The sequence below is a fragment of the Poecilia mexicana genome, unplaced genomic scaffold (assembly GCF_051168715.1).
Source record: "Poecilia mexicana isolate PSO_F unplaced genomic scaffold, ASM5116871v1 scaffold_22, whole genome shotgun sequence".
NCBI classification, from domain to species: domain Eukaryota; kingdom Metazoa; phylum Chordata; class Actinopteri; order Cyprinodontiformes; family Poeciliidae; genus Poecilia; species Poecilia mexicana.
In genome coordinates, this window is record NW_028263391.1 from 7,059,742 (window position 1) to 7,083,283 (window position 23,542).

General features: G+C 37.5%; 1 protein-coding gene across 1 annotated transcript in view; it reads right to left on the reverse strand.

The window, feature by feature from the left end:
• syne1b (spectrin repeat containing, nuclear envelope 1b) overlaps window positions 1–23,542 on the reverse strand; it is a 99,263-nt gene that overhangs the window by 45,658 nt on the left and 30,063 nt on the right. Inside the window, exons 35-65 of the mRNA XM_088002672.1 lie at window positions 23,032–23,155; window positions 22,765–22,931; window positions 22,420–22,573; window positions 21,144–21,769; window positions 20,236–20,415; window positions 20,006–20,156; window positions 19,748–19,906; window positions 19,283–19,465; window positions 19,037–19,138; window positions 18,234–18,437; window positions 17,902–18,109; window positions 16,923–17,035; window positions 16,632–16,837; window positions 16,407–16,556; window positions 16,016–16,307; window positions 15,741–15,913; window positions 14,687–14,996; window positions 13,860–14,024; window positions 13,368–13,724; window positions 12,432–12,568; window positions 11,625–11,802; window positions 11,297–11,479; window positions 11,044–11,187; window positions 9,516–9,671; window positions 8,543–8,707; window positions 8,284–8,456; window positions 1,966–2,119; window positions 1,728–1,871; window positions 1,023–1,187; window positions 553–870; window positions 204–359 (exon numbers count right to left, since the gene is read on the reverse strand). Coding sequence (XP_087858798.1) covers window positions 204–359; window positions 553–870; window positions 1,023–1,187; window positions 1,728–1,871; window positions 1,966–2,119; window positions 8,284–8,456; window positions 8,543–8,707; window positions 9,516–9,671; window positions 11,044–11,187; window positions 11,297–11,479; window positions 11,625–11,802; window positions 12,432–12,568; window positions 13,368–13,724; window positions 13,860–14,024; window positions 14,687–14,996; window positions 15,741–15,913; window positions 16,016–16,307; window positions 16,407–16,556; window positions 16,632–16,837; window positions 16,923–17,035; window positions 17,902–18,109; window positions 18,234–18,437; window positions 19,037–19,138; window positions 19,283–19,465; window positions 19,748–19,906; window positions 20,006–20,156; window positions 20,236–20,415; window positions 21,144–21,769; window positions 22,420–22,573; window positions 22,765–22,931; window positions 23,032–23,155 — 6,097 coding nt within the window. The remainder of the gene's footprint in view (window positions 1–203; window positions 360–552; window positions 871–1,022; window positions 1,188–1,727; window positions 1,872–1,965; window positions 2,120–8,283; window positions 8,457–8,542; window positions 8,708–9,515; window positions 9,672–11,043; window positions 11,188–11,296; window positions 11,480–11,624; window positions 11,803–12,431; window positions 12,569–13,367; window positions 13,725–13,859; window positions 14,025–14,686; window positions 14,997–15,740; window positions 15,914–16,015; window positions 16,308–16,406; window positions 16,557–16,631; window positions 16,838–16,922; window positions 17,036–17,901; window positions 18,110–18,233; window positions 18,438–19,036; window positions 19,139–19,282; window positions 19,466–19,747; window positions 19,907–20,005; window positions 20,157–20,235; window positions 20,416–21,143; window positions 21,770–22,419; window positions 22,574–22,764; window positions 22,932–23,031; window positions 23,156–23,542) is intronic.

The window sequence follows — 23,542 nt, forward strand, 5'->3', positions numbered from 1 at the left end:
ACTGGACATAGAGACTTTTTACTTAATATTCCAAAAGAATACAACGATATTTTGTGGTTTAAAGTAGCAAAAGTTTAAAGCTATATGAAAACATTTGTTTCTTTGTTTATCTCTGTGTAACAATGCCAACAAGTGCAGACGATGTGGTTAAATAAAACAGATTGGATTAATTTTAGAGTTATTTTGTAATTAGCTACTGTTACCAGTAAGTGCAGGAGCAGGGCATGGTAGCGGGCTGTGATCTGGGTGGCTCTGGTACTGATCCGACTGCTAATGTGGGTTTCATCCAGAACCTGCTGAGCCAAAAGAGTAAGGCCCTCCATTTCCTCTTGATAAACAAGGACTTCTTCCTGCCAGCTCTACAAAAGAAAGAGGGAATATGATTAATGTTGGGATTTATTCTTCAATTCTTAACACAGATTTTTAAAACGCAGGACAAACCAGTTTGTCATCCAGCAAATGTAAAACTGGAGCGTCCCAATCAGCCCAAACTCACTGCATCATAAGAATGGAAAACGATAAGTTCATGGGTTTTCCCGTCCGTTTACCGACCTTCACCATCTGCAGCTGAGCGCTCTTTGTGGCTCGATCAGACCGCCGATTGGAGCGCAGCTGCGCTTTGGTTTCCATGCCTTTCAGCCAGCTGTCGAGACGCTGGAACTTCTGCTCCATCTGCCGCAGTTTGGCCAGGGCGCTGTTCAGCTGAGCGCGGGTGTCGGCCAGCTGCGCCTGATAGAGCCTCCACTCCTGCTGGAGCGTCTCCAGTGCCCGGTCCTCTATCTGAGGCAGACCCCAGGGGACGACCAGTTCCCGGCTCAGCAACAAGGTGTTCAACAGAGCCTGGCCTTCTGTGCAGTGTAGCTGCAGTTCCTGGAATTAAACGGTTCCCTGTTGATCACACTCATAATTCCCCTCTTTTTATCAATTAGATGCAGTTTCTTGCTACATGAATGAGTGTTTGTTATCGTGCATCATGCTTGCTGACATCAGCAGAAAAGCATCAGTGGCGTTTGGTTTCAAACCTGCAGCTTTTGGAGGGTATCCTCCAACATGTCCACATCTCCCTCCAGTTGGGTGTAGCAGCTGAGCTTCTCTTCTTCCTCCTTCAGCCACTCCTCAAAGGAATGAAGGTCCCACTGATACTCCTGGTGAGCTTTCACCAGCTCCTCTGCCTTGCCGACAGCCCTCTGAGGAAAACAGTAATTTACCAAATTAATTTTCAGAGTTAAATGCTTTTTTTTCGTATTCCTGTTAATCTGGAATACAAATGACTATTTATTAGTAGTATCTTTTTTCTTTCTATACTGTGAAAATGTTATTTATTTAGTTTTACATGGGTGCCTCTGCTATCTAGGGATTTGTTTGTGTGTTAACATCAGCTAAAATTGTATGGCTATCCTTTGTAGCATATTTTTTAAATTATTGCTAATAAAATTGCATTTGACAGAACATTTGTATTCCTATTAACCTCTGAATGATTATTGTGTTCTTGGATGAATTTCTCTTGTTTGAGGAAACAAAATATTAAATTGACAGTCAACCTTGTTAATTAAAAAAAAAGAATGATATTTTAACTATTACAAAAGATCTTGTTTTATAGATTGAAGTTATTTTGTGAATGCATTTTGAAAATGGTGTAGCCAGTATTGTGCATCACATTGTTGATAGTAAAATATTTCCACAAAATGCTTAGATAAAAGGTAAGATTTTTATATTGCTATTATTACCATAGCATTGTCTTTGATGGTGTTGTACCGCTCCTGAAGTTCTTGGAGCTCCAGCTGAGCGACATAGTTTTCAGTGATTCTGGCGCTTTTTGCAGTTATGGTTTCCAGCAGGGTGTTGTGGCTCAGTATGTCCTCATAAAGCAACTGAACAAAAAAGGAAAAATACATGATCCAATTCAAAATTGTACTAGCTAAATGTTAAATATATTATTTTTAAAGAATTGTCTAAATGACAGACCTTTGCTTTGCTTAGATTTGCAGTTTTGTCTCTCATCTCTGGGCACTGCTTATCGGTGACATCAAGACTTTCCTCTACGTCCTCGATCCAAGCCAGAAACTGACAGACGTCTTCTTGGTAACTCGTCCACTGAGACAACGAACCTTCCAGCTGACTGTGGGTTACAGACATTAAAAATAACGTCAGGCAAAATTGATGCTAAAGTAATTTACAACAGTAAAATTGTACTATGAATGGTCTCCATTAGTGGTAAATGTCCTCATATTTTATGACTGCATGATCCTAAACGTTGTTTCTGCCTTTTCTTTTCAGATTTTTCAGGTGAGATATTGTGTGAATAACAAAAAACTCAAAAATTTCTGAAGAAATTTAAAAGGGGCCTGCCAAACTGCGCCCGTCTGTTGGGACCCAACGTTCTGATACTAAGAATTAGCCTCAATGCTAAAGTAAGTTACAATGTACTCAATAGCATGTGGAGAGTCACAAGCATGTTGAGTAACATGGACTTACTCCATTCAATATGTTAAAATGAGTGCATAAGCTAAAATTAGCCAAAATGCTAACGTTAGCCTAAATGCTGCCAGTGGAATGTGGGGTATAACTCGCATGTTGCTTTACAGTATATGAAACATGGCTAATAAAAAAATAGCTAAAAAGCTTATTTTAGGGAAAAGGCACTGCCTACTAATATTTGTATTATTGTTAATGAACTGCCTTCTGATTTTAACTTTTACAAAAGTAAAAATCATATGTTTACTTCGTGGCACTTGATTACCAGAAAATGCGCTCATCTCTTAGCAACAGATTAACAACAAATATTGTTATTGTTCAAAAAACATAAAATTTCTTCTGCTTTCAAAAGAGCAGAAATTAACCAGAAATTCTTATGCTTCTTAAGAATTGTGCAGTTGGTGAATTTTGCAAAAAAGTGAAAATGTTTTTGTTTTTTTTGTCATTGGTGTCAAATTGGTTAACATTTAATACAAACATAAAAATCTGATTTATACTTCGTGGCTGTTTGTTTTCAGAAAAAAAAACTCATCTCTCAACACCAAATTAATTACTGTTTATAAAGTATAATCTCTTTTGAAATACTTGGTTACCAGAAAACGTGCTCATCTCTTAGCAACAGATTAACAACAAATATTATTGTTCAAAAAAACACAAGACTTCCTCTGCTCTTTTTAAATACTACTTATCTTGTACTACTTAAGAATTGTGCAGTTGGTGAATATTGCAGAAAAGTGAAAATGTTTTGGGGTTTTTTGTCATTGGTGGTAAATATATTATAAAACAGACATTCAACACAAAAGTAAAAATCTGATTTATGCTTTGTGGCAGTTCGTTACCAGAAAAAAAAACTCATTTCTTAACACCAAATTAATAACAAATAATATTATTGTTTATAAATTATAATCTCTTTTGAAATACTGCTCATCTGCTTAGACACAACAAATTTGCAGTTGGTAAATTTAGGGAAAAAAAAATAAAAAATCTGATTTTTACTTCATGGCACTTGATTACCAGAAAATGCGCTCGTCTCTTAGCAACAAATTGTTATTGTTCAGTAAACAATAGATTTCCTCAGCTCTTTTGAGATTCTACTTATTTTATGCCACTTAAGAACTGTGCAGTTGGTGAATTTTGCAGAAATGAGACAATGTTTTTGTTGTTGTTGATGGTAAATATATTATAAAATAGACATTAAACACAAAAGTAAAAATTGAATTTATACATCGTGGCAGTTTGTTACCAGAAAAAACTCATTTATTAACAATAAATTAATAACAAATAATATTATTACTTATAAATCATAAGCTCTTTCGAAATACTGCTCGTCTGCTTTCACACAACAAATTCAGAGTTGGTAAATTTTGCAAAAGTAAAAGAGATGTTTACTTCGTGGCACTTGTTTACCATAAGACGAGCTCGTCTCTTAACAGGTTAACAACAAATATTGTTATTGTTCAAAAAACAATAGATTTCCTCTGCTCTTATGAAATACTACTTATCATTTACTACTTAACAATTCTGCAGTTAGTGACTTTTGCAGACGAGTGAAAATGTTTTTTTGTTGTTGTTGTTGTAATTGGGGGTAAGTATAATGAAATAGACATCCAGCACAAAAGTAAAAATCATATGTTTACTTCGTGGTACTTGGTTACCAGTAAACATGCTCATCTCTTAGCAACAGATTAACAACAAATATTATTGTTCAAAAAAACATAAGACTTCCTCTGCTCTTTTGAAATACTAATTAACTTATACTACTTAAGAATTGTGCAGTTGGAGAATATTGCAAAAAAGTGAAAATGTTCTTTTTTTTTGTCATTGGTGGTAAATATATTATAAAACAGACATTCAACACAAAAGTAAAAATCTGATTTATGCTTTGTGGCAGTTCGTTACCAGAAAAAAGACTAATTTCTTAACACCAAATTAATAACAAATAATATTATTGTTTATAAATTATAATCTCTTTTGAAATACTGCTTATCTGGTTAGACACAACAAATTTGCAGTTGGTAAATTTTGCAAAAATAAAAATCATAAGTTTACTTTGTGGCACTTGGTTACCAGAAAAACCAAGAACAACAACAAATATTGTTGTTGTTCAAAAAACAATAGATTTTCTCTGCCCTTTTGAAATACTACTTATCTCATACTTAAACAATTCTGCAGTTTGTGAATTTTGCAGAAAAGTGAAAATGCTTTTTTTGTCATTGGTTTAAATACATTATAAAACAGACGTTCAGCTCAAATGAAAAAAAATTGATTTATACTTTGTGGCGCTTGTTTACCAGAAGACGAGCTCGTCTCTTAACAACAGATTAACAAGAAATATTGTTTGTTGTTTTTTGAACAATATTGTTGTTGTTCAAAACACAATAGATTTTCTCTGCTCTTTTGAAATACTACTTATCTCGTACTAAACAATTCTGCAGTTTGTGAATTTTGCAGAAAAGTGAAAATGCTTTTTTTTGTCATTCGTTTAAATATATTATAAAACAGACGTTCAGCTCAAAAGAAAAAAATGTGATTTATACTTCGTGGCAGTTCGTCACCAGAAAAAAACCTCATTTCTTAACACCAAATTAATAACAAATAATATTGTTGTTTATAAATTATAATCTCTTTTGAAATACTGCTTATCTGGTTAGACAAAACAAATTTGCAGTTGGTAAATTTAGCAAAAATAAAAATCAGATGTTTACTTCGTGGCACTTGGTTACCAGAAAAACCAAGTGATCTGTTGCTAAGATGATATCTTAGCAACAGATTAACAACAAATATTGTTGATGTTCAAAAAACAATAGATTTCCTCTGCCCTTTTGAAGTACTACTTATCTTTTACTAATTAACAATTCTGCAGAAGTGAAAATGCTTTTTTTTGTCATTGGTGTAAATATATTATAAAACAGACGTTCAGCTCAAAAGAAAAAAAAAAGAAAAAAGATTTATACTTCGTGTCAGTTCGTCACCAGAAAAAACACTCATTTCTTAACAACAAATTAATAACAAATAATATTGTTGTTCATAAAACATAAGCTCTTTTGAAATACTACTTATCTCATACTTAAACAATTCTGCAGTTTGTGAATTTTGCAGAAAAGTGAAAATGCTTTTTTTTGTCATTGGTTTAAATATATTATAAAACAGACGTTCAGCTCAAAAGAAAAAAAATTGATTTATACTTCGTGGCAGTTCATTACGAGAAAAAAAACCTCATTTCTTAACACCAAATTAATAACAAATAATATTATTGTTTATAAATTATAATCTCTTTTGAAATACTGCTTATCTGCTTACGCACAACAAATTTGCAGTTGGTAAATTTAGCAAAAGATAAAAATCAGATGTTTACTTTGTGGCACTTGGTTACCAGAAAAACCAAGTGATCTGTTGCTAAGATGATCTCTTAGCAACAGATTAACAACAAATATTGTTGTTGTTCAAAAAACAATAGATTTTCTCTGCTCTTTTGAAATACTACTTATCTCGTACTAAACAATTCTGCAGTTTGTGAATTTTGCAGAAAAGTGAAAATGCTTTTTTTTGTCATTCGTTTAAATATATTATAAAACAGACGTTCAGCTCAAAAGAAAAAAAATTGATTTATACTTCGTGTCAGTTCGTCACCAGAAAAAACACTCATTTCTTAACACAAAATTAATAATAAATAATATTGTTGTTTATAAATTAGAAGCTCTTTTGAAGTACTGCTTATCTGCCTAGACACAACAAATTTAGAGTTGGTAAATTTTGCAAAAGTAAAAATCAGATGTTTACTTCGTGGCACTTGTTTACCAGAATTCGAGCTCGTCTCTTAACAACAGATTAACAAGAAATATTGTTTGTTGTTTTTTGAACAACAATATTGTTGATGTTCAAAAAACAATAGATTTCCTCTGCTCTTTTGAAACACTACTTATCTTTTACTACCTAACAATTCTGCAGTTGGTGAATTTTGCAGAAAAGTGAAAATGCTTTTTTTTGTCATTGGTGTAAATATATTATAAAACAGACGTTCAGCTCAAAAGGAAAAAAAATGTGATTTATACTTCGTGGCATTTCGTCACCAGAAAAAAACACTCATTTCTTAACAAATTAATAAATAATATTATTGTTTATAAATTATAATCTCTTTTGAAATACTGCTTATCTGGTTAGACAAAACAAATTTGCAGTTGGTAAATTTAGCAAAAATAAAAATCAGATGTTTACTTCGTGGCACTTGGTTACCAGAAAAACCAAGTGATCTGTTGCTAAGATGATGTCTTAGCAACAGATTAACAACAAATATTGTTGTTGTTCAAAAAACAATAGATTTCCTCTGCTCTTTTGAAGTATTACTTATCTTGTACTACTTAACAATTCTGCAGTTTGTGAATTTTGGAGAAAAGTGAAAGTCTTTTTTTTTTTTTCCATTGGTGGTAAATATATTATAAAACAGACGTTCAGCTCAAAAGAAAAAAAATGTGATTAATACTTCGTGACAGTTCATTGCCTGAAAAAAAACACTCATTTCTTAACACCAAATTAATAACAAATAATATTATTGTTTATAAAACATAAGCTCTTTTGAAGTACTGCTTATCTGGTTAGACATAACAAATTTAGAGGTGGTAAATTTTGCAAAAATCAAATCAGATGTTTACTTCGTGGCACTTGATTACCAGAAAATGCGCTCATCTCTTAGCAACAAATAGTTGCTATTTTGTGTATTTTGTCTATAAGCAGATGGGAGTGTATATGGGTGTATGTATATGTACATATGTTTGTATATGTAAATATGTATATATGTATGTGTACAGATGTGTATGTGTGTGTATGCACTATTTTCATCTAGCTGAGGAAATTTTATTACACTTATTATTTCCTTTGTCAGAAAGGATACTGGATATTGAAAATACTGTGACAAATTACAGCTGGAAACGGGGTATGATTACATAAGTTATACTTCATCATACTCCTTTTCAGACTCATAATCACCGATGTGATGTGTTTTTTTTTTTGTTTTTTGTTTTTTGTTTTTTTATTGTTTTTTTTTTGGTGTTGTTTACACTGTCGGTGAAAGGTTTGTCTGAAATAAACTAAACTAAACTAAAAAACAAAAAAAAAAACTAAACTAAAAAAAAAACAATAGATTTCCTCTGCTCTTTTGAAATACTACTTATCTCATACTACTTACTTCTGCAGTTGGTAAATTTAGCAGAAAAGTGAAAGTGTTTTTTGTTGTTTTATTGTCATCGGTGGTAAATATATTATACAACTTAGCAACAAATTAACAAATACTTCGTGGCAGTTCGTTACCAGAAAAAAAAAACTAATCTCAACACCAAATTAATAACAAGTAATATCATTGTATGTAAAACATGAGCTCTTTTGAAATACTACTTGTCTTATGCTACTTAAGAATTGTGCGGTTGGTGAATTTTGCAGACGAGTGAAAATGTTTTTTTTTGTTGTTGTTATTGGGGGTAAGTATATTATAAAATAGACGTTCAACACAAAAGTAAAAATCATATGTTTACTTCGTGGTACTTCGTTACCAGAAAACGTGCTCATCTCTTAGCAACAGATTAACAACAAATATTATTGTTCAAAAAAACATAAGATTCCCTCTGCTCGTTTGAAATACTGTTTGTCTGCTTAGACACAAGAAATTTAGAGTTGGTCAATTTTGCAAAAATAAAAATCAGATGTTTACTTCGTGGCACTTGATTGGTATTTCAATGCTCCCCTATGCATATGATTTCCTGTGCTTGGCAGGCCCCAATAACCAAATAGCTGTACAGAAAAAAAAATAGCAAAAACCTTTTGCAAAGAATGGCAGCAGAGAGGAGGGCATCCCATGAGTCTTTCAGCTCTTGTATCTGTTTTTGGATTAGTGGCACGCCTTCAGCGGAGGTGTTTCTCTGCACCGACTCTCCTCTTGTGATCAACATCTTCAGCTGGATCTCCTTCTCCTGGCGAGCCGTCAGCAGAGCCTGAAGCAGCAAGCAACCGTTCAAATTCATCACAACACAATTTCAAATACATCGGGGAATTTGAAGCGATTATTAATTTTCTATACCTCCAGCTTGATCATTCTGCTATCAAGAACATTTTTGTCAGCTGTTGGAGCGCTATAAGTCTGTAGCATGTGGCTGGTGTCAGCCACCCAGTTCTGCAGTTCCTCCAACCCCTGGGAGAAAAGCTGGTGCTCGGTGACGATCCGATCGATGCGGGAAGCCTTCTCCTGCACGTCCAGAACCATCAAACCGTCACACATCCAAAAAAATTACCATGAATTCACATGAATTCAACAAAAGTTAGGAAATGCAATTTGCATATACAAAATAATTACATCTGTGTTTGACAGAAATGTTGTACCTTTACAGTTTTAGGGTGTTTTCCCACCTGATAGTTTGGTGGAGTAGGTTGGATTGGGAACCAAATTGAAACATTTGTTATATTTCACACTGCACTATCTGTCAAACGAACCAAGCCAATTGAAAAACCTTTTCCCTCCTCACCTGTGGTGGCGCTGCATCAAGAACTACTGAAGGAAATGACACAAAAACCAACAAAGGAAACACAAGCACAACTTCCTTTTTCACAAAATGTAAACAAACATGGAGTGGAATCAGGTTTTAGTGATCTAAGGGTTTCTCTTTAATCAGTGGTAAACAAAACCACAAGCAATTTCTCCCTGTAGCGCTAGATTCTCATTTTTGTTTTGGCTGTATTTACCCAGAATGCACTGCTCTATAGTCAGCTTCCTACTTTTCGAGGTGGTTCATGTCAACCAAACAGTGACCGAGGTTTTAAGGCGAACCAGAGTTCGCTTTTTTGGTCTGCAACACAGTTTGATTGCGTATTCTCACCTCTCCAAATGAATCTGATTTGATTAAAGTGGAGTAAACAGAGCTGGTGTGAATGCACCCTAAAACTTGTAAAAATGCACATAACTCAGGTGTCACTCCAGTCTAGTACCTCTGTATCATCTCCAGCTATACCTCTATAAAAGTCGCAGTGCACAGGCGGTCTCACAGGCGTTACTTTACCTTAGTAAGGTTGGTTAAAGCTAGGCACTGAGCAGAGAGCTGCGACACACGGTGCACAAAGCCCTTCCCGGCCGAGTGTTCATCCCACAACAGCTGGGCCTTCTCTTTCAGCCTGTTCAGCTGAACTTCGTGAGAAGCTAAGTCTTCAAGCACAGACTGGAAGAGCACAAGCAGGTTATCACAGAGGCATGCAAGCTGACACTCAGATTTATAAGAATAGGTGAAGTGATGCAAAGAGCAGGTTGGTAAGAGATGAGAACATGGCAAAAGCAAATGAGGAGCTTAGCAAGTGTTACAAGTCCAGCTCTGAAGAGGAGACTGTAAACAGGAAATATATTCTTAAGGCCCTCTTTAGCAATATTTTATTCATGTAGACACTATTGAGCAGACATTTGGTTAGCAAAGAGAAGCAGGACGTGCTGGCAGTTAGCAAAGGTGCATGAAAATGCATTCTAAGCAAACGCATCACGAACTGAACGAGATGCACCAGGAACTGGACGGGTGTTTTTATGTTTGACTGGCTCTGATTGGTGATCGGTCAGTCTGAATCTAAAAATATAATCTATTTCCGATCAGTGAATATGCCATTCCCAAGCTCTAACAGGCTATGCTAACCACAATCTTTGGTGTGGAAGTTATTACTGAGGCAAAATGACTCAGTTGTCAGTTTATAAATGAAGTCAGATCAAGTGCAGAAGGTGTTAAGAAACTTTGAAAAAGGAAACTCTTATCCACTAATGCATTTCAGCTGTTCATTTAACCTGCTGGTTCAAAACACTTTGGCAACAACCAGGAAGCCCAGCATGTTAAAGCAAGGTTATTGATTTTATTTTTGAAAGAGTCTCAATCTGTCTGTCGCGGTACATGCTGCATCAGCAAATATCAATCTTTCAGAAATCCTATAGTTAAGGGAATGCCTATAAATAATAGTTTACAACAGAAAAGCTACTTAAAAGTTTATGTTTGTGACTGACCAATCTAACATAAAACATTAAATGAGGGATTTTTCAGCTCAAATATTAAGCTGGACAAATCATGAATATCTAGTGATGTGCATTTCAGTGAGCAAAAACCTGTTTTGTAAATGAATGAATGGGACATGAATGAATGGGACATGATGTAATTCTTCTTAGTAAGGTTTTGTTTATACAGGTACCTCTGGGTAACCTGTTCAGTATTTTCAGTAATGCATAGAGGGGTCCTAGAGAATTGTTTTTAAATGATTGTACTATAAATATTTTCACTGTAAAAACAGATAAATATTCAGTTAATCCAAACAAGATTAAAAAAATTATTTAAATTTTTGCTTTTACCGAGAAATTTGATCCAACTAAAACCGTTGTTGATGTTGATTTACAAAACATCTGATCGGAAATTGTCCACAAGGTTCTCTAATCAGTGCATCTCTACGAAGCTCTACTTTTATCAGAGCTTTAATGATAAGAGTCCTGCACATGAGATGAATTGTGACGCTCATGTGTGGCTTTCGGTCGGTGTTTCAAGTCCGGTTGATGTTGGACTGAGGTACCTGCAGCTTGTGAAGCTCCATCTTTTTTGCAGTCAGATCATGAAGTCGTGTGCTGATCTCCTGCACAGCCAGCTCTGTTGCATTCAGGCTTTCCTGAAGAGGCTCTGCACTTGCCTCAAAATCCTTCATCTGTGAAATGAGGTTCTGGAACAGCAAGAACAGAGTCCTGCTGGTGAACTAGGAAACTAAAAGCTTTGGAGGATAATAGCAGGGATAGTTTCCAGTGGTTGAGAAGAGAAATTTAAATGCTTACTTGCAAACTCGTCTCTCGGTTGTGCAGATTGGACATGATGTTTTTCCAGTCTTCTCTGGCAGTGTTCATTTTACCCCGAACTGCGTCGGTTTTGTCTTTAGCTGCGATGCTACAGACGAGCTCTCCGTTTGCAATCACAGCATTCAGCTTTGACTGACCTTGTTCTTTGTCATTAAGAAACTCCTGAAAGGACAAGACAAGATGGAAGGTCATAACTTAAACACAAAAACAGCAGCAGGTCACAAAAAACACAAAAACATGTTAAATATTTAAGCATTACTGTGTAACAGTGTCTCTCTGACTACAAAGTCAGATTTGTTTATTGTACCTGAATCTTCTGGAAACTAGACGAGGCTTCACCGAGGTTTTGAGGAGCATCAAAGCATTTGGCGGTGTTGATCTTGGCGTTAACCAACCATTGTTGAAATTCTCTGAAAGCCGAGCGGAAGCCTTGATCCAGCGCCTTCTCTTTGCTCTGACACTCTCTGGTAGCTTGGAGACTCAAACTGGAAAAAGTCAGTAACAGATTTATTTTTTTTTCATAGAATACTTTGTAAATACTTAAAATATACATATCTTCTCATTCCATTATCTGTGTTTTTCTTCAGATGTGCAGTTTATTAAATATAAATACTCTTTTTAAACACAAAACCATCACCTTAGAAATAAAGTTTTCAGATTTATTTCAATTTACTTGACTAAAACAAGAAGGTATTTCATTTATCTGTTAACTACTCGTTTTTCAAGTCTTTGCCACAGACTCACAATTGGATTTAGGTCTGGAATTTGACTAGGACCCTCTAAAACAAATCCATGCAGCTGTTTGTTTACTGGCTGAAAAGTTGTTTTCATCTGGTTTTCTTTTAGGTTTGAAAAGTATTCAGCTTCATCCATCTTCTTCAGGATGGTATATAAGTTTAAATGAGGTTTCTAATGGCTTAAAAACAACAACAATCTTCATCTGGAACTGTTTCCATAAAGCTCAGACTTGTGCTATAGCTGATTTAGTTTGCAAGTCTGCAGAAAATAATTTCACTGGTTATGAAAATGTGCATCCTGATACAGTTAAACTGCTGCAGACGGTTATTTTTAGCGTCACAATTACTTGCTGGCATTACTGGCATCTTTTTCTGACCTGTTATAGTCCTTAATGAGGGCAGAGACTCTCTCAGACTGAGTGGCCATTTCCCTGGAGAATCGGCACAGATCATTGAGCTGAGTCTTCAGACGGTCAGACATGGCCTCAGCTTTGACCAGTTCGTCCAACGTGTCCTGTACGTAGAACAGATGAGCAGTGAGGACAGACAGTAAACCTTTAAACACGTACATAATGTAAAGTTCAGGGTTCGTACAATTTTCCCAGGATAAAATTCGAGAACTTTTCAAACATTTTTCAAGTAAGTTTTCAAACTTTCCCAGCATCACACTTTGGAGATAAAAACAATACAAATAAACCAAAAAAGATAGTGTCAATTATATGATACCATTATATGATATTGTTATAATAATGTCTTATGATAATATTTGACACAGTTTTATCTTTTGAAATGTCGCTCTCACACACTCTGATCCGAAAACTAAACAGTAATTAAACAAATTTCCCCCAATTTCAATAACACTGTTTATGTATAAAGTATAAGCCAGCCTTTATTCAAGTTACACAGATAAATAAGTCATCGAGCGAATGAGAATGATAAATATTAACTCCATTGTAACAATCCAAACAAACCATGTTAAGATAAATGACCTTCCTGCTCAACTTAAATACTTAAACATAAAAGAAAAAACTCTAAAAATGTTCTCATTAACTTCTTAGGCATTCAGCAAATAGAAATAATTTTGGTAACTCTAACAAACCTAAAACAAGAAACGTTTAGAGAAAAAAATATGTCTGAGTCTTTTTGTTAGGTGTACGAAATTCAGGCTTTTAATCAAACATTTGATTACACTATTACAAAACTACGCAGTTTGAATATCAAGCACTTTCAAGGACTTTCCAAACTTTGAAAATACCTCATAGAAATTCAAGCGAGTTAAAATTCAAGTTATTTTCTTACTCAGGTGGGCCTACCTTTGCCATTTGCCAGCCTTTCACTGCTTCCTCTCCCTCATTTTTCTTCTCTGCCTGGCAAAGTCGAAGTCGGCAACCCTGCAGCTGACGGCTGAAGTCCTGCAGGTCCTGCTCCAGCTGCGCCGACAGACTGCTGAACTCCTGCTCAGAGCTCGATATCTGTGAGAGTGACGTCTCCAGACTGGCACGTGTCTGCAGAGCCGCGCGTTCCCACTGCTCCCATGACGACAGGAGCGCTGCTTCCTCTCGCTCCATCGCCTCGTAGCCGCCTGAACCCGTGTAATCCCTCGCTATTGCCCCGTATCTCTGGACGCGGTTCAGTCTCTCCCTGCCTCTCTGCTTCGAGTCGAGAAGCTCCTGTAAAAACAAAAAAAACGCAAGTTAAACTGAACTACGTTCAGATTATTTACATTCAATTTGCTGTGAACTGAGAGAGAATAATCTCTCACCAGAATGTATTACTATTATTATTCCAGTTTGAACTTTCCTCACCTGTACTTTGGACAGCTTTCGTCTAATGTTGACGGAGTCTCCTGACAGGTCAGACCAACGCTGAAGCTCCTCTTTGGCTGAGACGAGCCAGTCGTTGAAGTCTCTCACTGCGTCCAGGTACTGCTCGTGCTCAGACACGATGTTCTGCATGGACTGGACTTTTCCCTTTGTGGAACAAACTGCATGTTAATGTCACACGTCGGATGAGAACGAGACCATGTCTGCATTACGTCACCGGTTCTTCTGAGGATGTTTTAGAAATAACGAAAGATATTGTAGTGTAATGAGAAAAAAATTAAATCAATAAGTCTAATTTTGAGTAATTTACAAGTTATTGTGGAGAATATTTAACTTTTTTGTTGGTGTTTTCTTTTTTAAAGTCTTAAAAGTGGTGGGTCTCACTCTATCTTGACTGTATGTTGTACATGTGAGTAAAAATGTTTCAAAATCACTGAATTCGTGTAGCAAAGCCTGGAATTTATGGTGTTTATAAGGTTTACCAACATTATTCATTAATGTGAGATATTTTGATTTTTGTATCACTATATTTTTATGGGTCATTTCGTCAAAGTGGGCTTCTCTTGCAGCTGGAACACCTGAGGTCAGATGGTTTGTTGTTTAGATTCTTGTGTATAAAGTTGAGTTTCTCTAATTTCTTTTTAGATTAATTTCTAAACAGTCCAACACTACAACTGTTACCTTCCAGACTTTCTGTTTTAAACGTCAAATGTGACTAAATTTGTCGACTCAGATTTAGTTTCTTCGTATACCTGCCTCCCCAATAAACATCTAGAATGTACCATCTGCTTCCCATGGATCTGTGTTACCTTGACGACAGCTGATATATCAGCAAAGTGCGTGTGGAGCTCTGCCCTCGACTCCGGCCCAAACGTCTGGTCGCCAGTTTTTTCGTGCAGCTCCACTGCTTTCTCAGTTAGGTGTGACAGAGCTGCTGTGTGAGTGTCCACGTCGGCCTGGACGGCCCTCAGTCGCTCCAGTAAGGCGCTCTTCTCTTTGAGGCCTGGTTGCTGAGGCTGGGTCATCCCGACCTCCTGCTCCACTGACTCCATCCACTGCTGCAGCTGGCTCTTGTTCTCCTGAAAGGCGCTCCACTGGGCCACGGTCCACTCCAGTCGACTAGGAGGAATTATATGTTAATTTGTGACCAGTTAAATTTTTTTTATTATTATTATTATTTTGTTGGCATTTTAGACAGTAGACCAACACAAAATGGAACAAAGATTTTGCTCCAGTACGTCTTTTGGCGAATGTGTCTTTCAGCTTTGAAAAATAACTTGAGCTTTTAAGACATGCCACATAAACTCACCTTAACTAGGCCAATTTAATGCATAAATATGCTTTTATCAGACCCTATTCTGTTGTAGCTCTGGGAGTATTTTTAAGATTATTGTGATGAATCTCAATTGTTGCCTCTACCAGGTTTTTTGTAGAGTTGCTGTGTATTGACTTCCATCTATGGTCCAATCAATTCATTAGACGGCAGATAGTCTTGTGTCATACTAATGACAAACCTGAGGCCTTCAGAGAAAGACTGCATATATAGAGAGATTAACAGGAAGCCTCTTAACTTGTTGGGTGACTTCAGAAGACAATTGGTTAAACTAAATTTTACAAGAGGCATCAGAGTAAAGAGGGCTGATTATAGATGCTACACTTTAATTTTTTAATTGTAAAAGCAACAAATTAAACTTTTCCCTACACTTCGCAAATATACAATATTCATTGTGGTCTGTCATAAAATCACAATAAAACACATAAAAGTTTGTGGTTTTAAAGTGGAAAAAACTGAAAAAGTTTAATTATTCCACTTAGACTTTTCTAAAACATCTCAGAGTTATGAAAACAGGACATGTTTCATACCTGTGGCAACTCATAGCTGTCATTAGCATATTAGCCCAGGCATCCTTTAGGTTCTGGAGCTGTGAAGATATGGTCTCCTGCTCTTCAATCCTGCTGTGTTTTAAAACCTGCTCTCCTTTTCCTACGGTCATGTTGAGCTTCACTTCACCCTCACCCTTCATTAGCAGGATATCCTTTAGAAAAAAATGGGAAAAAATAAACTATGGCCTCATGTGCAACCATTCAAATGATATTAAATACAAAAAGCAAGCAGTAAAACAGCTCTGCTTACGAACCTGGATGAGACCTAGCCTTTTTTCCAGAGTTTCTTTGTTGCCAACGGTGCTGTTGAGCGAAGCCAGACGCTCCTGCACGGCGTTAAGCCAGACCCAGGTAGTCTGCAGAGTCTCTTCAAACGCTTGTTGTTCTTGTAAAGTGAGCTGGCAACTGCGCAGCCTCTCCCTCACACACCTCAACAGGGCCTGGTGCTGGGACTGCAGATGAGCCGAGACTCTCGTCTCGCTGCCGTCTCCTCGTCCGCCTTCGTTCAGAGCCTGTCCTTCCTGACAGAGGCGCTCAAACGAATCCCTTTGTAAATTATCGGAGAAGAGTCATTAGGAACCATAACGAATGCTTTTATTGGAAGGTAAAAATATTCATTCCTTTAGCTATACACAGCTTAAACACCTTTCTTTGAGCACTTCCTGTTGGTATTCCTCCACCTGCTCAATCAGAGCCCTTTCAGATCCACGCTGTTTGGCCTCCAGTAGATCTGTAGTCATTCGGCTTTCCATGTGCTCCAACCACCACCTGAGTTTCTTGAGGCGACCCTCAAACCTATAAGGGTTTGTTTGCTTAAAAACGGCGCATTCACAAGCTGCTCTATACAACTAGCTTACGTCAGTCTGTTACCCTTTCATGAGGGACGCGCTGTCCTCAAGGATCTGCTGGTTCTGCTTGCACTGCTCCACAAAGCTGTCCCAGTCCTGCTGGATGGAGGACAGGTGCTGCTGGACCTGCCCAGCGCTGGCTTTGGGAAGATGAAGAAGAAGTTTCTCTCCTTCCTCACAGACTTGCTTGAGTCTTATCTCGCCTTCCTCCACGCGATCCATCGCGCCCTAAGACACAAACCGCAATACTTTGAATGTTTTTTCCAAAGTGGATTTCATTTTACATTAGAGGAGAAAAGATGCACTCCATTACCTTAAGCTTTTGCAGCTTACGTTCCACTATTTGCGTGTCTCCTGATCGATCAGAGCATTCTTTCACAATCTCCCTTTGCTCTGAAAGCCAGCGATGAAACTCCTGGACAAGGTCTGAAGATGCAAATACAAATATTTACCACCAAGGCTACACTAGGACAAAAAATACATCACATTGTCGTCCTCATGACTTTTTTTTCAGCATACAAACATCCTGTGACTATCTTAGTTAGCATGTAGTTTATCCTGATAAAGACTAAATCTGTTTGCAAAGAAAACAGCGGTTCCAGCAGTCCACCTTCTTTCTAAGATAGAAGAAGATATTGTTTCCATTTCTCAATATTTGAAATTAAATCACAGACCAAAACTTTGAATATTTTAAATGACTTTAATCTGTAATTGTAAGGCAAAAAAATCCTCCAAAAAACATCCAAATTATGCCTCCCAGTGAACCTGACAGCGTTAGTCCCTTTCACTAAGAATCCCATTAGACATGTTTTGGCACCATCTAGTGGTCGGAGTTTGAACTGTCTTAGGTTTCTTAGACTGGAAGCACTTGCTATAAGTCACGTTAATAAACTCATTAAATATTCTGTGTCTAAAGCAGATAATGCAATAAAAAAAATCAGTTTATTGACGTCTGTTTCAACTGTTATATCAACAAAGGAAACACATAATTTTCCATTTGTTTCGTTTTCACTGCATTGGGCAGTATTAAAACGTCAATATTAATGTTAGTAAAATATTTTCATATATATATATATATATATATATATATAACTTTGATACAAACATAGAAACTGGAAATCTATTAAATCTATCTAATGTAACTAAAATACTATTTTATATTCATATTTGGATATACAGTTCTGACAGTGAAAAGTTGAAGCAAAGGGATTTCTTTTCCACCCTTTTAAAAGTAGGAAGGAAGCATTTTAGATTAAGAAATGCTAAATAAATTATTAAGTTGCATGCCTCACCATTGAACTGTTGCTGAAGGCAGTTTTGTAGTGAGTTCAGAGTCCTGGCAGAAAGCTGGTTCACAGACTCGTAAGTCTTGATGAGGTCGGTGAGAGACGACCCCAAGCCGGCCAGCTCCTCAGACGGATATTTTCTGCACAGGTTGTTGAGGCTCTCCCTGGTCGAGTCGATGCTCCCCTGCTGATTTTGAAGCTCTTTCAGAAGGTCCTGCCGAACATGTTCAGATATGTAGGTTAGGATTTTCCTTAAAACATCAGTATCTCTGTCTGTCCAGCAGACTGTTCTCAGTTTACGGAGTTTTCTGAATCTTTGACACTTATTTAAGTCGCACCTTTACTCTGCAGATGTCCTCAGGATCTGATCCGGTTGGAGAGGAAACCAAAGAGTCCTCCATGCTTTTTAGCCACGCAGACATCTGCGAGATGTAGTCTTCTAGCTGTTTACGCTGGGACGTGAAGTCAGTGAGGTTTCCTCTGACCTGCTCGTGCAGCATCTGAACAGTGCTGATCTTCTTCTGTAGGTCTGTCTCCAACACCTGAGCGTTTGTGTTGTAAACAGGTGTGGGTCTTTAATTGTATTTATTACAAAGAAGTCAGACTATTTGAGTGGGAGGACTGGCTATTTTCAGTTTTGATTTAATTCTGTTTAATTCTGTCAGACTTTTATCTGTGGTTATGAATCAGGCTGGATGTGGAAATCTTGAGCTTTTTAGAAGTCTCAGAGTGATGTTTAAGGTTAGTAATGTGAAATGCTTTAATCATGCTAATTAGTCATTTGTAATTTGATGCAGAATATCAACTACATAATTGCAATTGTTTCAAAATAATAATATACTCACACACACAAAATGTGACATTGTTTCCTAATAGAAATGATTAATGACTTTCTGTTCACTGCAGAAAAGCTAGAAAGAAATATTTTCTCTGTTAGTTATAGTTATTACAGAAAATTGATTAAAATTGTTCTGATGGGTAAAAGATTTAAAAAATGGGATTTGGTCACAAAACTGATCAGTGTATTTTTTTTAGATGAGAAAGCATTTGTTGTATTTGTTGGTCAGTGAAAACAAATGAAGTCCTATTTGCATAACAATCAATAAGAATAAAAATATAAATGTTTATTGTCATTAAATACCTGCAGTTTAGCTGGAGTGTCTTCACTTTGATAGCACTTTGTCAGCTCAGACACTTTGTTTTGGAGGAGTTCAAGTTTCTGCTCCTTCTCTCTAATTTCTCCCTGTTGATAAAACAAACAATAAAAAACAACTATACAATCTCTTCAAGGTGTATCTGAATAATCATCTGCATAAATAACTGATCCTTATTTAACAGAGCTAAACAAGTAATTCCTTATATCTTCTAAGACCTCTTAAAAACGTACCTGCAGCCCAGAGAGTCTTGCTGAGACCTTCTGACTGTTGCTAAAGTTGTTCAGGATCTCATTGAGTTCGATCCCACAGCTGCTAGTCCAACTCTCGATGTCTTCGTTCAGGTTGCGCACGTCGCCCCACAGGTCCAAACTGTGATGGAGGCGATCGATGTTGTCCTCTATTTTCTCAGACATCTGGGGAAGAATTAGAAGGGATTAAAAGATGGCTGCCTGTTTCTTACAGTGAAGTTATTTGGTTTATATCAAGACACAATGATATGTAGTTTAAATAATCTGTATGAACAACACAGAAAGTTTCCTCTGTAAGGAAGTCTGGAAAAAACATACCCACAAAATACAACTAAAAGATAAAAAGTGACGCTATTTTCTTAATGATTTGCCTCCAAACCCAATCTGCTAGTACCTAAAATATTACCATATGGTATCAATAATAAAATATCTTAAAGATATGCTTACATCCAGCCAGTGATCAACAGTTTTCTCCATGTCTTTCTTTATCATATCACTGTCGCAGTCCGGGATCTTCTTCAGTTCAGTCACAAGATGTTTTCCTTTGACTGAAAACTGGTCCAGCTCTTGTTGCTTCCCACTCATCTCTGCCTTCAGTGATTCATGCTATGGAGGAATCATACAAAGCAAAATGGTTCAGCAGAGAAGCAATAAAAGAAATGTTTCATCACAAGCTACTAAAAACGGTTCTTTTAGCTCACTAACCTTGGTTAGTGATCTCTTGGTTTCCTCATAGTCCTTCAGAACTGAGCTTATGTCCACCAGAGGTTCTGCACGCTCAACAATGCCCCTGATGCTGGTTTTCAGGGTTTGGTAATCTCTTGTTAGCTCAGCAAGAACATTACACTGCTCTTGTCTGAGAAAGATGACAAGCTTTAGATCACCATCTGCTAAAAAAAAAGGTTAAAATCATCCAAGCGTTTCCTCTGCGTTACCTCTCTGTTATGAGCCTCCTTGTGTCCTCCCACGTCGTCTCCAGCAGACTAATTTCCCTCAAAACCTCCCCGGCCAGCTCTGCGTCTCTCTGGGCCAGCTGGTTGCCCTTGTCCCTCAGCCACTGCTCTTCGTGCTGGTGTGACTGAAGCTCATCCTCTAGCTGGTTAAAGAACCGAAGTCTGACAGACGAGAGGGACAACGTGTTATTACTGCGTCTGTTTTCACGCTCATAATGGCAGCAGTTATATATACGAGGCATTTACAGCCCTTTGTCAAAACTATTCATGTCTTTGCCATGAAGTTTGTCACAACCACAAACTTCAATTTATTTAACTGGGATTTTATGTGATAAACCAAGATAAATTAGTGTACAAGTGTGAAGAGGAAGGAAAAGAATACAACAAAATCTGGTAACACTATTTGGAGGGGTTACAACTGTCATAAACATGAATGACTCTTCATAAATGATTACGACTGTTGTCCTGAAGTTTCATTCAGTAATTAATGACACTTTTAATTCAAAGGTGCTCTAAAAGTTGCATTAAAAGTTAAATGTTTAAAATTTGCATTATTCAGCAAATAATGACACTTTTAATGCAAAGTTCCATTAAAATTTGCATTAAAAGTCAAATTAAAGAATCAAATTTGCTTTAAAAGTGCCATTCCCCTTTAAATATGACTCACTAAATAAAACTGTGTAACCAGAAAGCGTGCATGTTACACTTCTAGGGTTGATTTTTTTTTTTATTAAAAACTGAGTCAGTTTTCTTCTCCTTCACAATAATGCTCTACGTTTTTGTGGATCCATCGCACAGAGTCACAGTAAAACACCCAAAAACTAGGAGAAAGTTTATGGTACTTTTACAAGACACTGGCAGAATTTTATGGGACTTTCTTAGCACCATACCGTTGCTGCAGCCCATGCAAGCTGGGCTCTTTGAAGGCCTGGTGGTCGGCTTTTTCCTCGATGTCTTCCACAGCCTTGAGCAGCTGCTCTTTCCGTTGCCTGAACGAAGTCCACAGCACACCCAAGGCCTCGGCTTCGCTTTGCTTCGTACCGAGCAAGTTCCTCACCGTGTCCAACTCGGCGCTGAGCGAATCGGCCAGCATGCGGCAGGACTTGTGAGAACCCTCTTCGACTCCGATGTGGAGGTGACCTTTGCAGAGGCTGCTGTCCAGATTGACAGCAGAGGACTCCAGCTCACTGATGTCAGGAATAATGGCAGCGAGCTCCTGCTGCAGCTCCTCTACCCTTCCACGGTCCCAGCTCCCTGCGCTCTCCACCGTCTGCCTGAGACCGCGCAGCACTCCTGCCAACTCTGCGTGGGTCTGCAGGAAGGCCTCCAGCTTTTCCAGGCACTCCAGCTGCAGCTCAGCTAGACACTGAGCCTCATGGTAGGACTGAAGGCAGCTTTCTACTCTGTTATGGAGGAGCTGCGCATCAGTGGGCTCACAGATCTTGCAGAGCTTCTCGGTCTGCTCCTCTAAGCTTTGCTTCACGCTTGAGTTCTTTTGCAGGACCAACTTTGTCTCCTGTTAAAGCAAAAAGAACCAGGATAAATAGACTCTGCTCTGAAACAAAACATTATCCTCCAGTTGAGTCTGAGGGCTCGTTAAGGACAGCAGTAAAAGCTGGTAAACTAAACCTGGAGGATTTTTTAACTTAATCAGCCTGAGCCAGTCAAGTGGAAACTGAAAAATTCAATGTTTTTCTAAGCATTGAACGCACCAAAGCACTACCTGGTTTTCCTAATGACATCCCTAACTCATTGTGTTACCAAGCTAAGAAGACTTAAAGTTATATAGTAGGAAGGGTCAGTGGATGTACAGCATAGTTACTTTGTTTTGTCTGGTTTTCCCCAGAGTCAAGGTAAGGAACTACACAATAATGCTAGCTGCACTAGCCAGGCAATTAATAATATAAAGTGCTAAAGCTGGTTTAAAATGTAATCATCTTGTATTTGTTTAAAAGTATTAGCAAAACCTTTGTCACAGCTTCTTCTCTCTGCTCCGAACATAGACAAATGATGGCAGGAATGCCAGATAAAATAGTTTTAGTGGTGTTGTCAAACTTTTTAAAATGACTGTCCTTGTAGAGAAATCAAAATCAGCATGTCAGAGTTTTAAAATCACAAGTCAAAAATCAGACACATCTCCATTTTAAACAATGGTCTGGATCTCACCTTTACTTGAGTAGCAGATCCCTGCAGATTGCCGATGTTGATCTGAGAAGCTGTGTGCAGATTTGAGAGTACGGTCTCACTCCACTCAGAGAATTTAAGAAGAGCCTGGTCAAACTGCTCCACCAGCGATGCATGGCTCTGCAGCTCTGTGATCCTGGGAGAGAGAGAGACGCTTGCTTCACATTTCCATGTATTGGTGTTTAGCAGTTTTAGCATTCTCTAATATATTCTCCTCTTTTAGCTGCAGTTAGGCCTCTTAACACATCGGAACAAATCAATAACAATAAATCAAACTTCACCAGAAACCTTGATCCGTTACTGGATGTATTTCTGTGACTGTTTTACCTCTGAGGGATGACTTCCTGTTGGACAAGCAGTCTTTGCTGCAGCGTCCCCAGCTCATCTGTTAGCTTCGTAACATTTTCTTCAGGTGCTGTGGGATATAACAACGTTCCCAGAGAGGCCAGGTCTTCATGGGCCTTTTTAAGGGACTCTACCTCAACCTGCAGAGCCTGAAAGAAAAACGTCAATGTGTCTCTGTAACAACAACGTCCTTATTTTAGGTTTAAATCGTAGTCATGTTGTTAGATGTACATTGATGGTTTGCTGTACCTGCAAGTCTTGCATCTCGGTGCGCAGTTTGGCTTTGTCAGCAGACAGACAGTGACTTTCTGGTTTGGATGCAGACTCACTTCTCTCCAAGCAGGACACAAAGTTTGACAGCTGCTTCTCAAACCTGACGCAGAACAGGGACACTTCTGTCTTAAACTGTGACATTAAAACCTCAGTTCACGCTGCTAGCTGATTGTGTTGTTTTCAGATTAAGCCCTAAGAAGGGATAACTCTAGATTGTGAAGGATTACAATATGTCTACAATCTGCTAAAGCAAAGATGTCTGTCAGGCATTTAATTTTCCTCCTTTTTATCTGCTTTATAACTTTCTGAATCAGCTTTTGTGCAGGAATTTGAGTGTTTTCTGAATGAGGGTTCAACACTAATGCACATCACACTTTTGAGATTTGTAATAGCGCTTGTCTAGTATACAAGACTCCAATAAAACACGCTGAAGTTTGCAGTTTGTTGCAAACGTGAATACATTTCCAAGACATTGTTTAATGTTAGT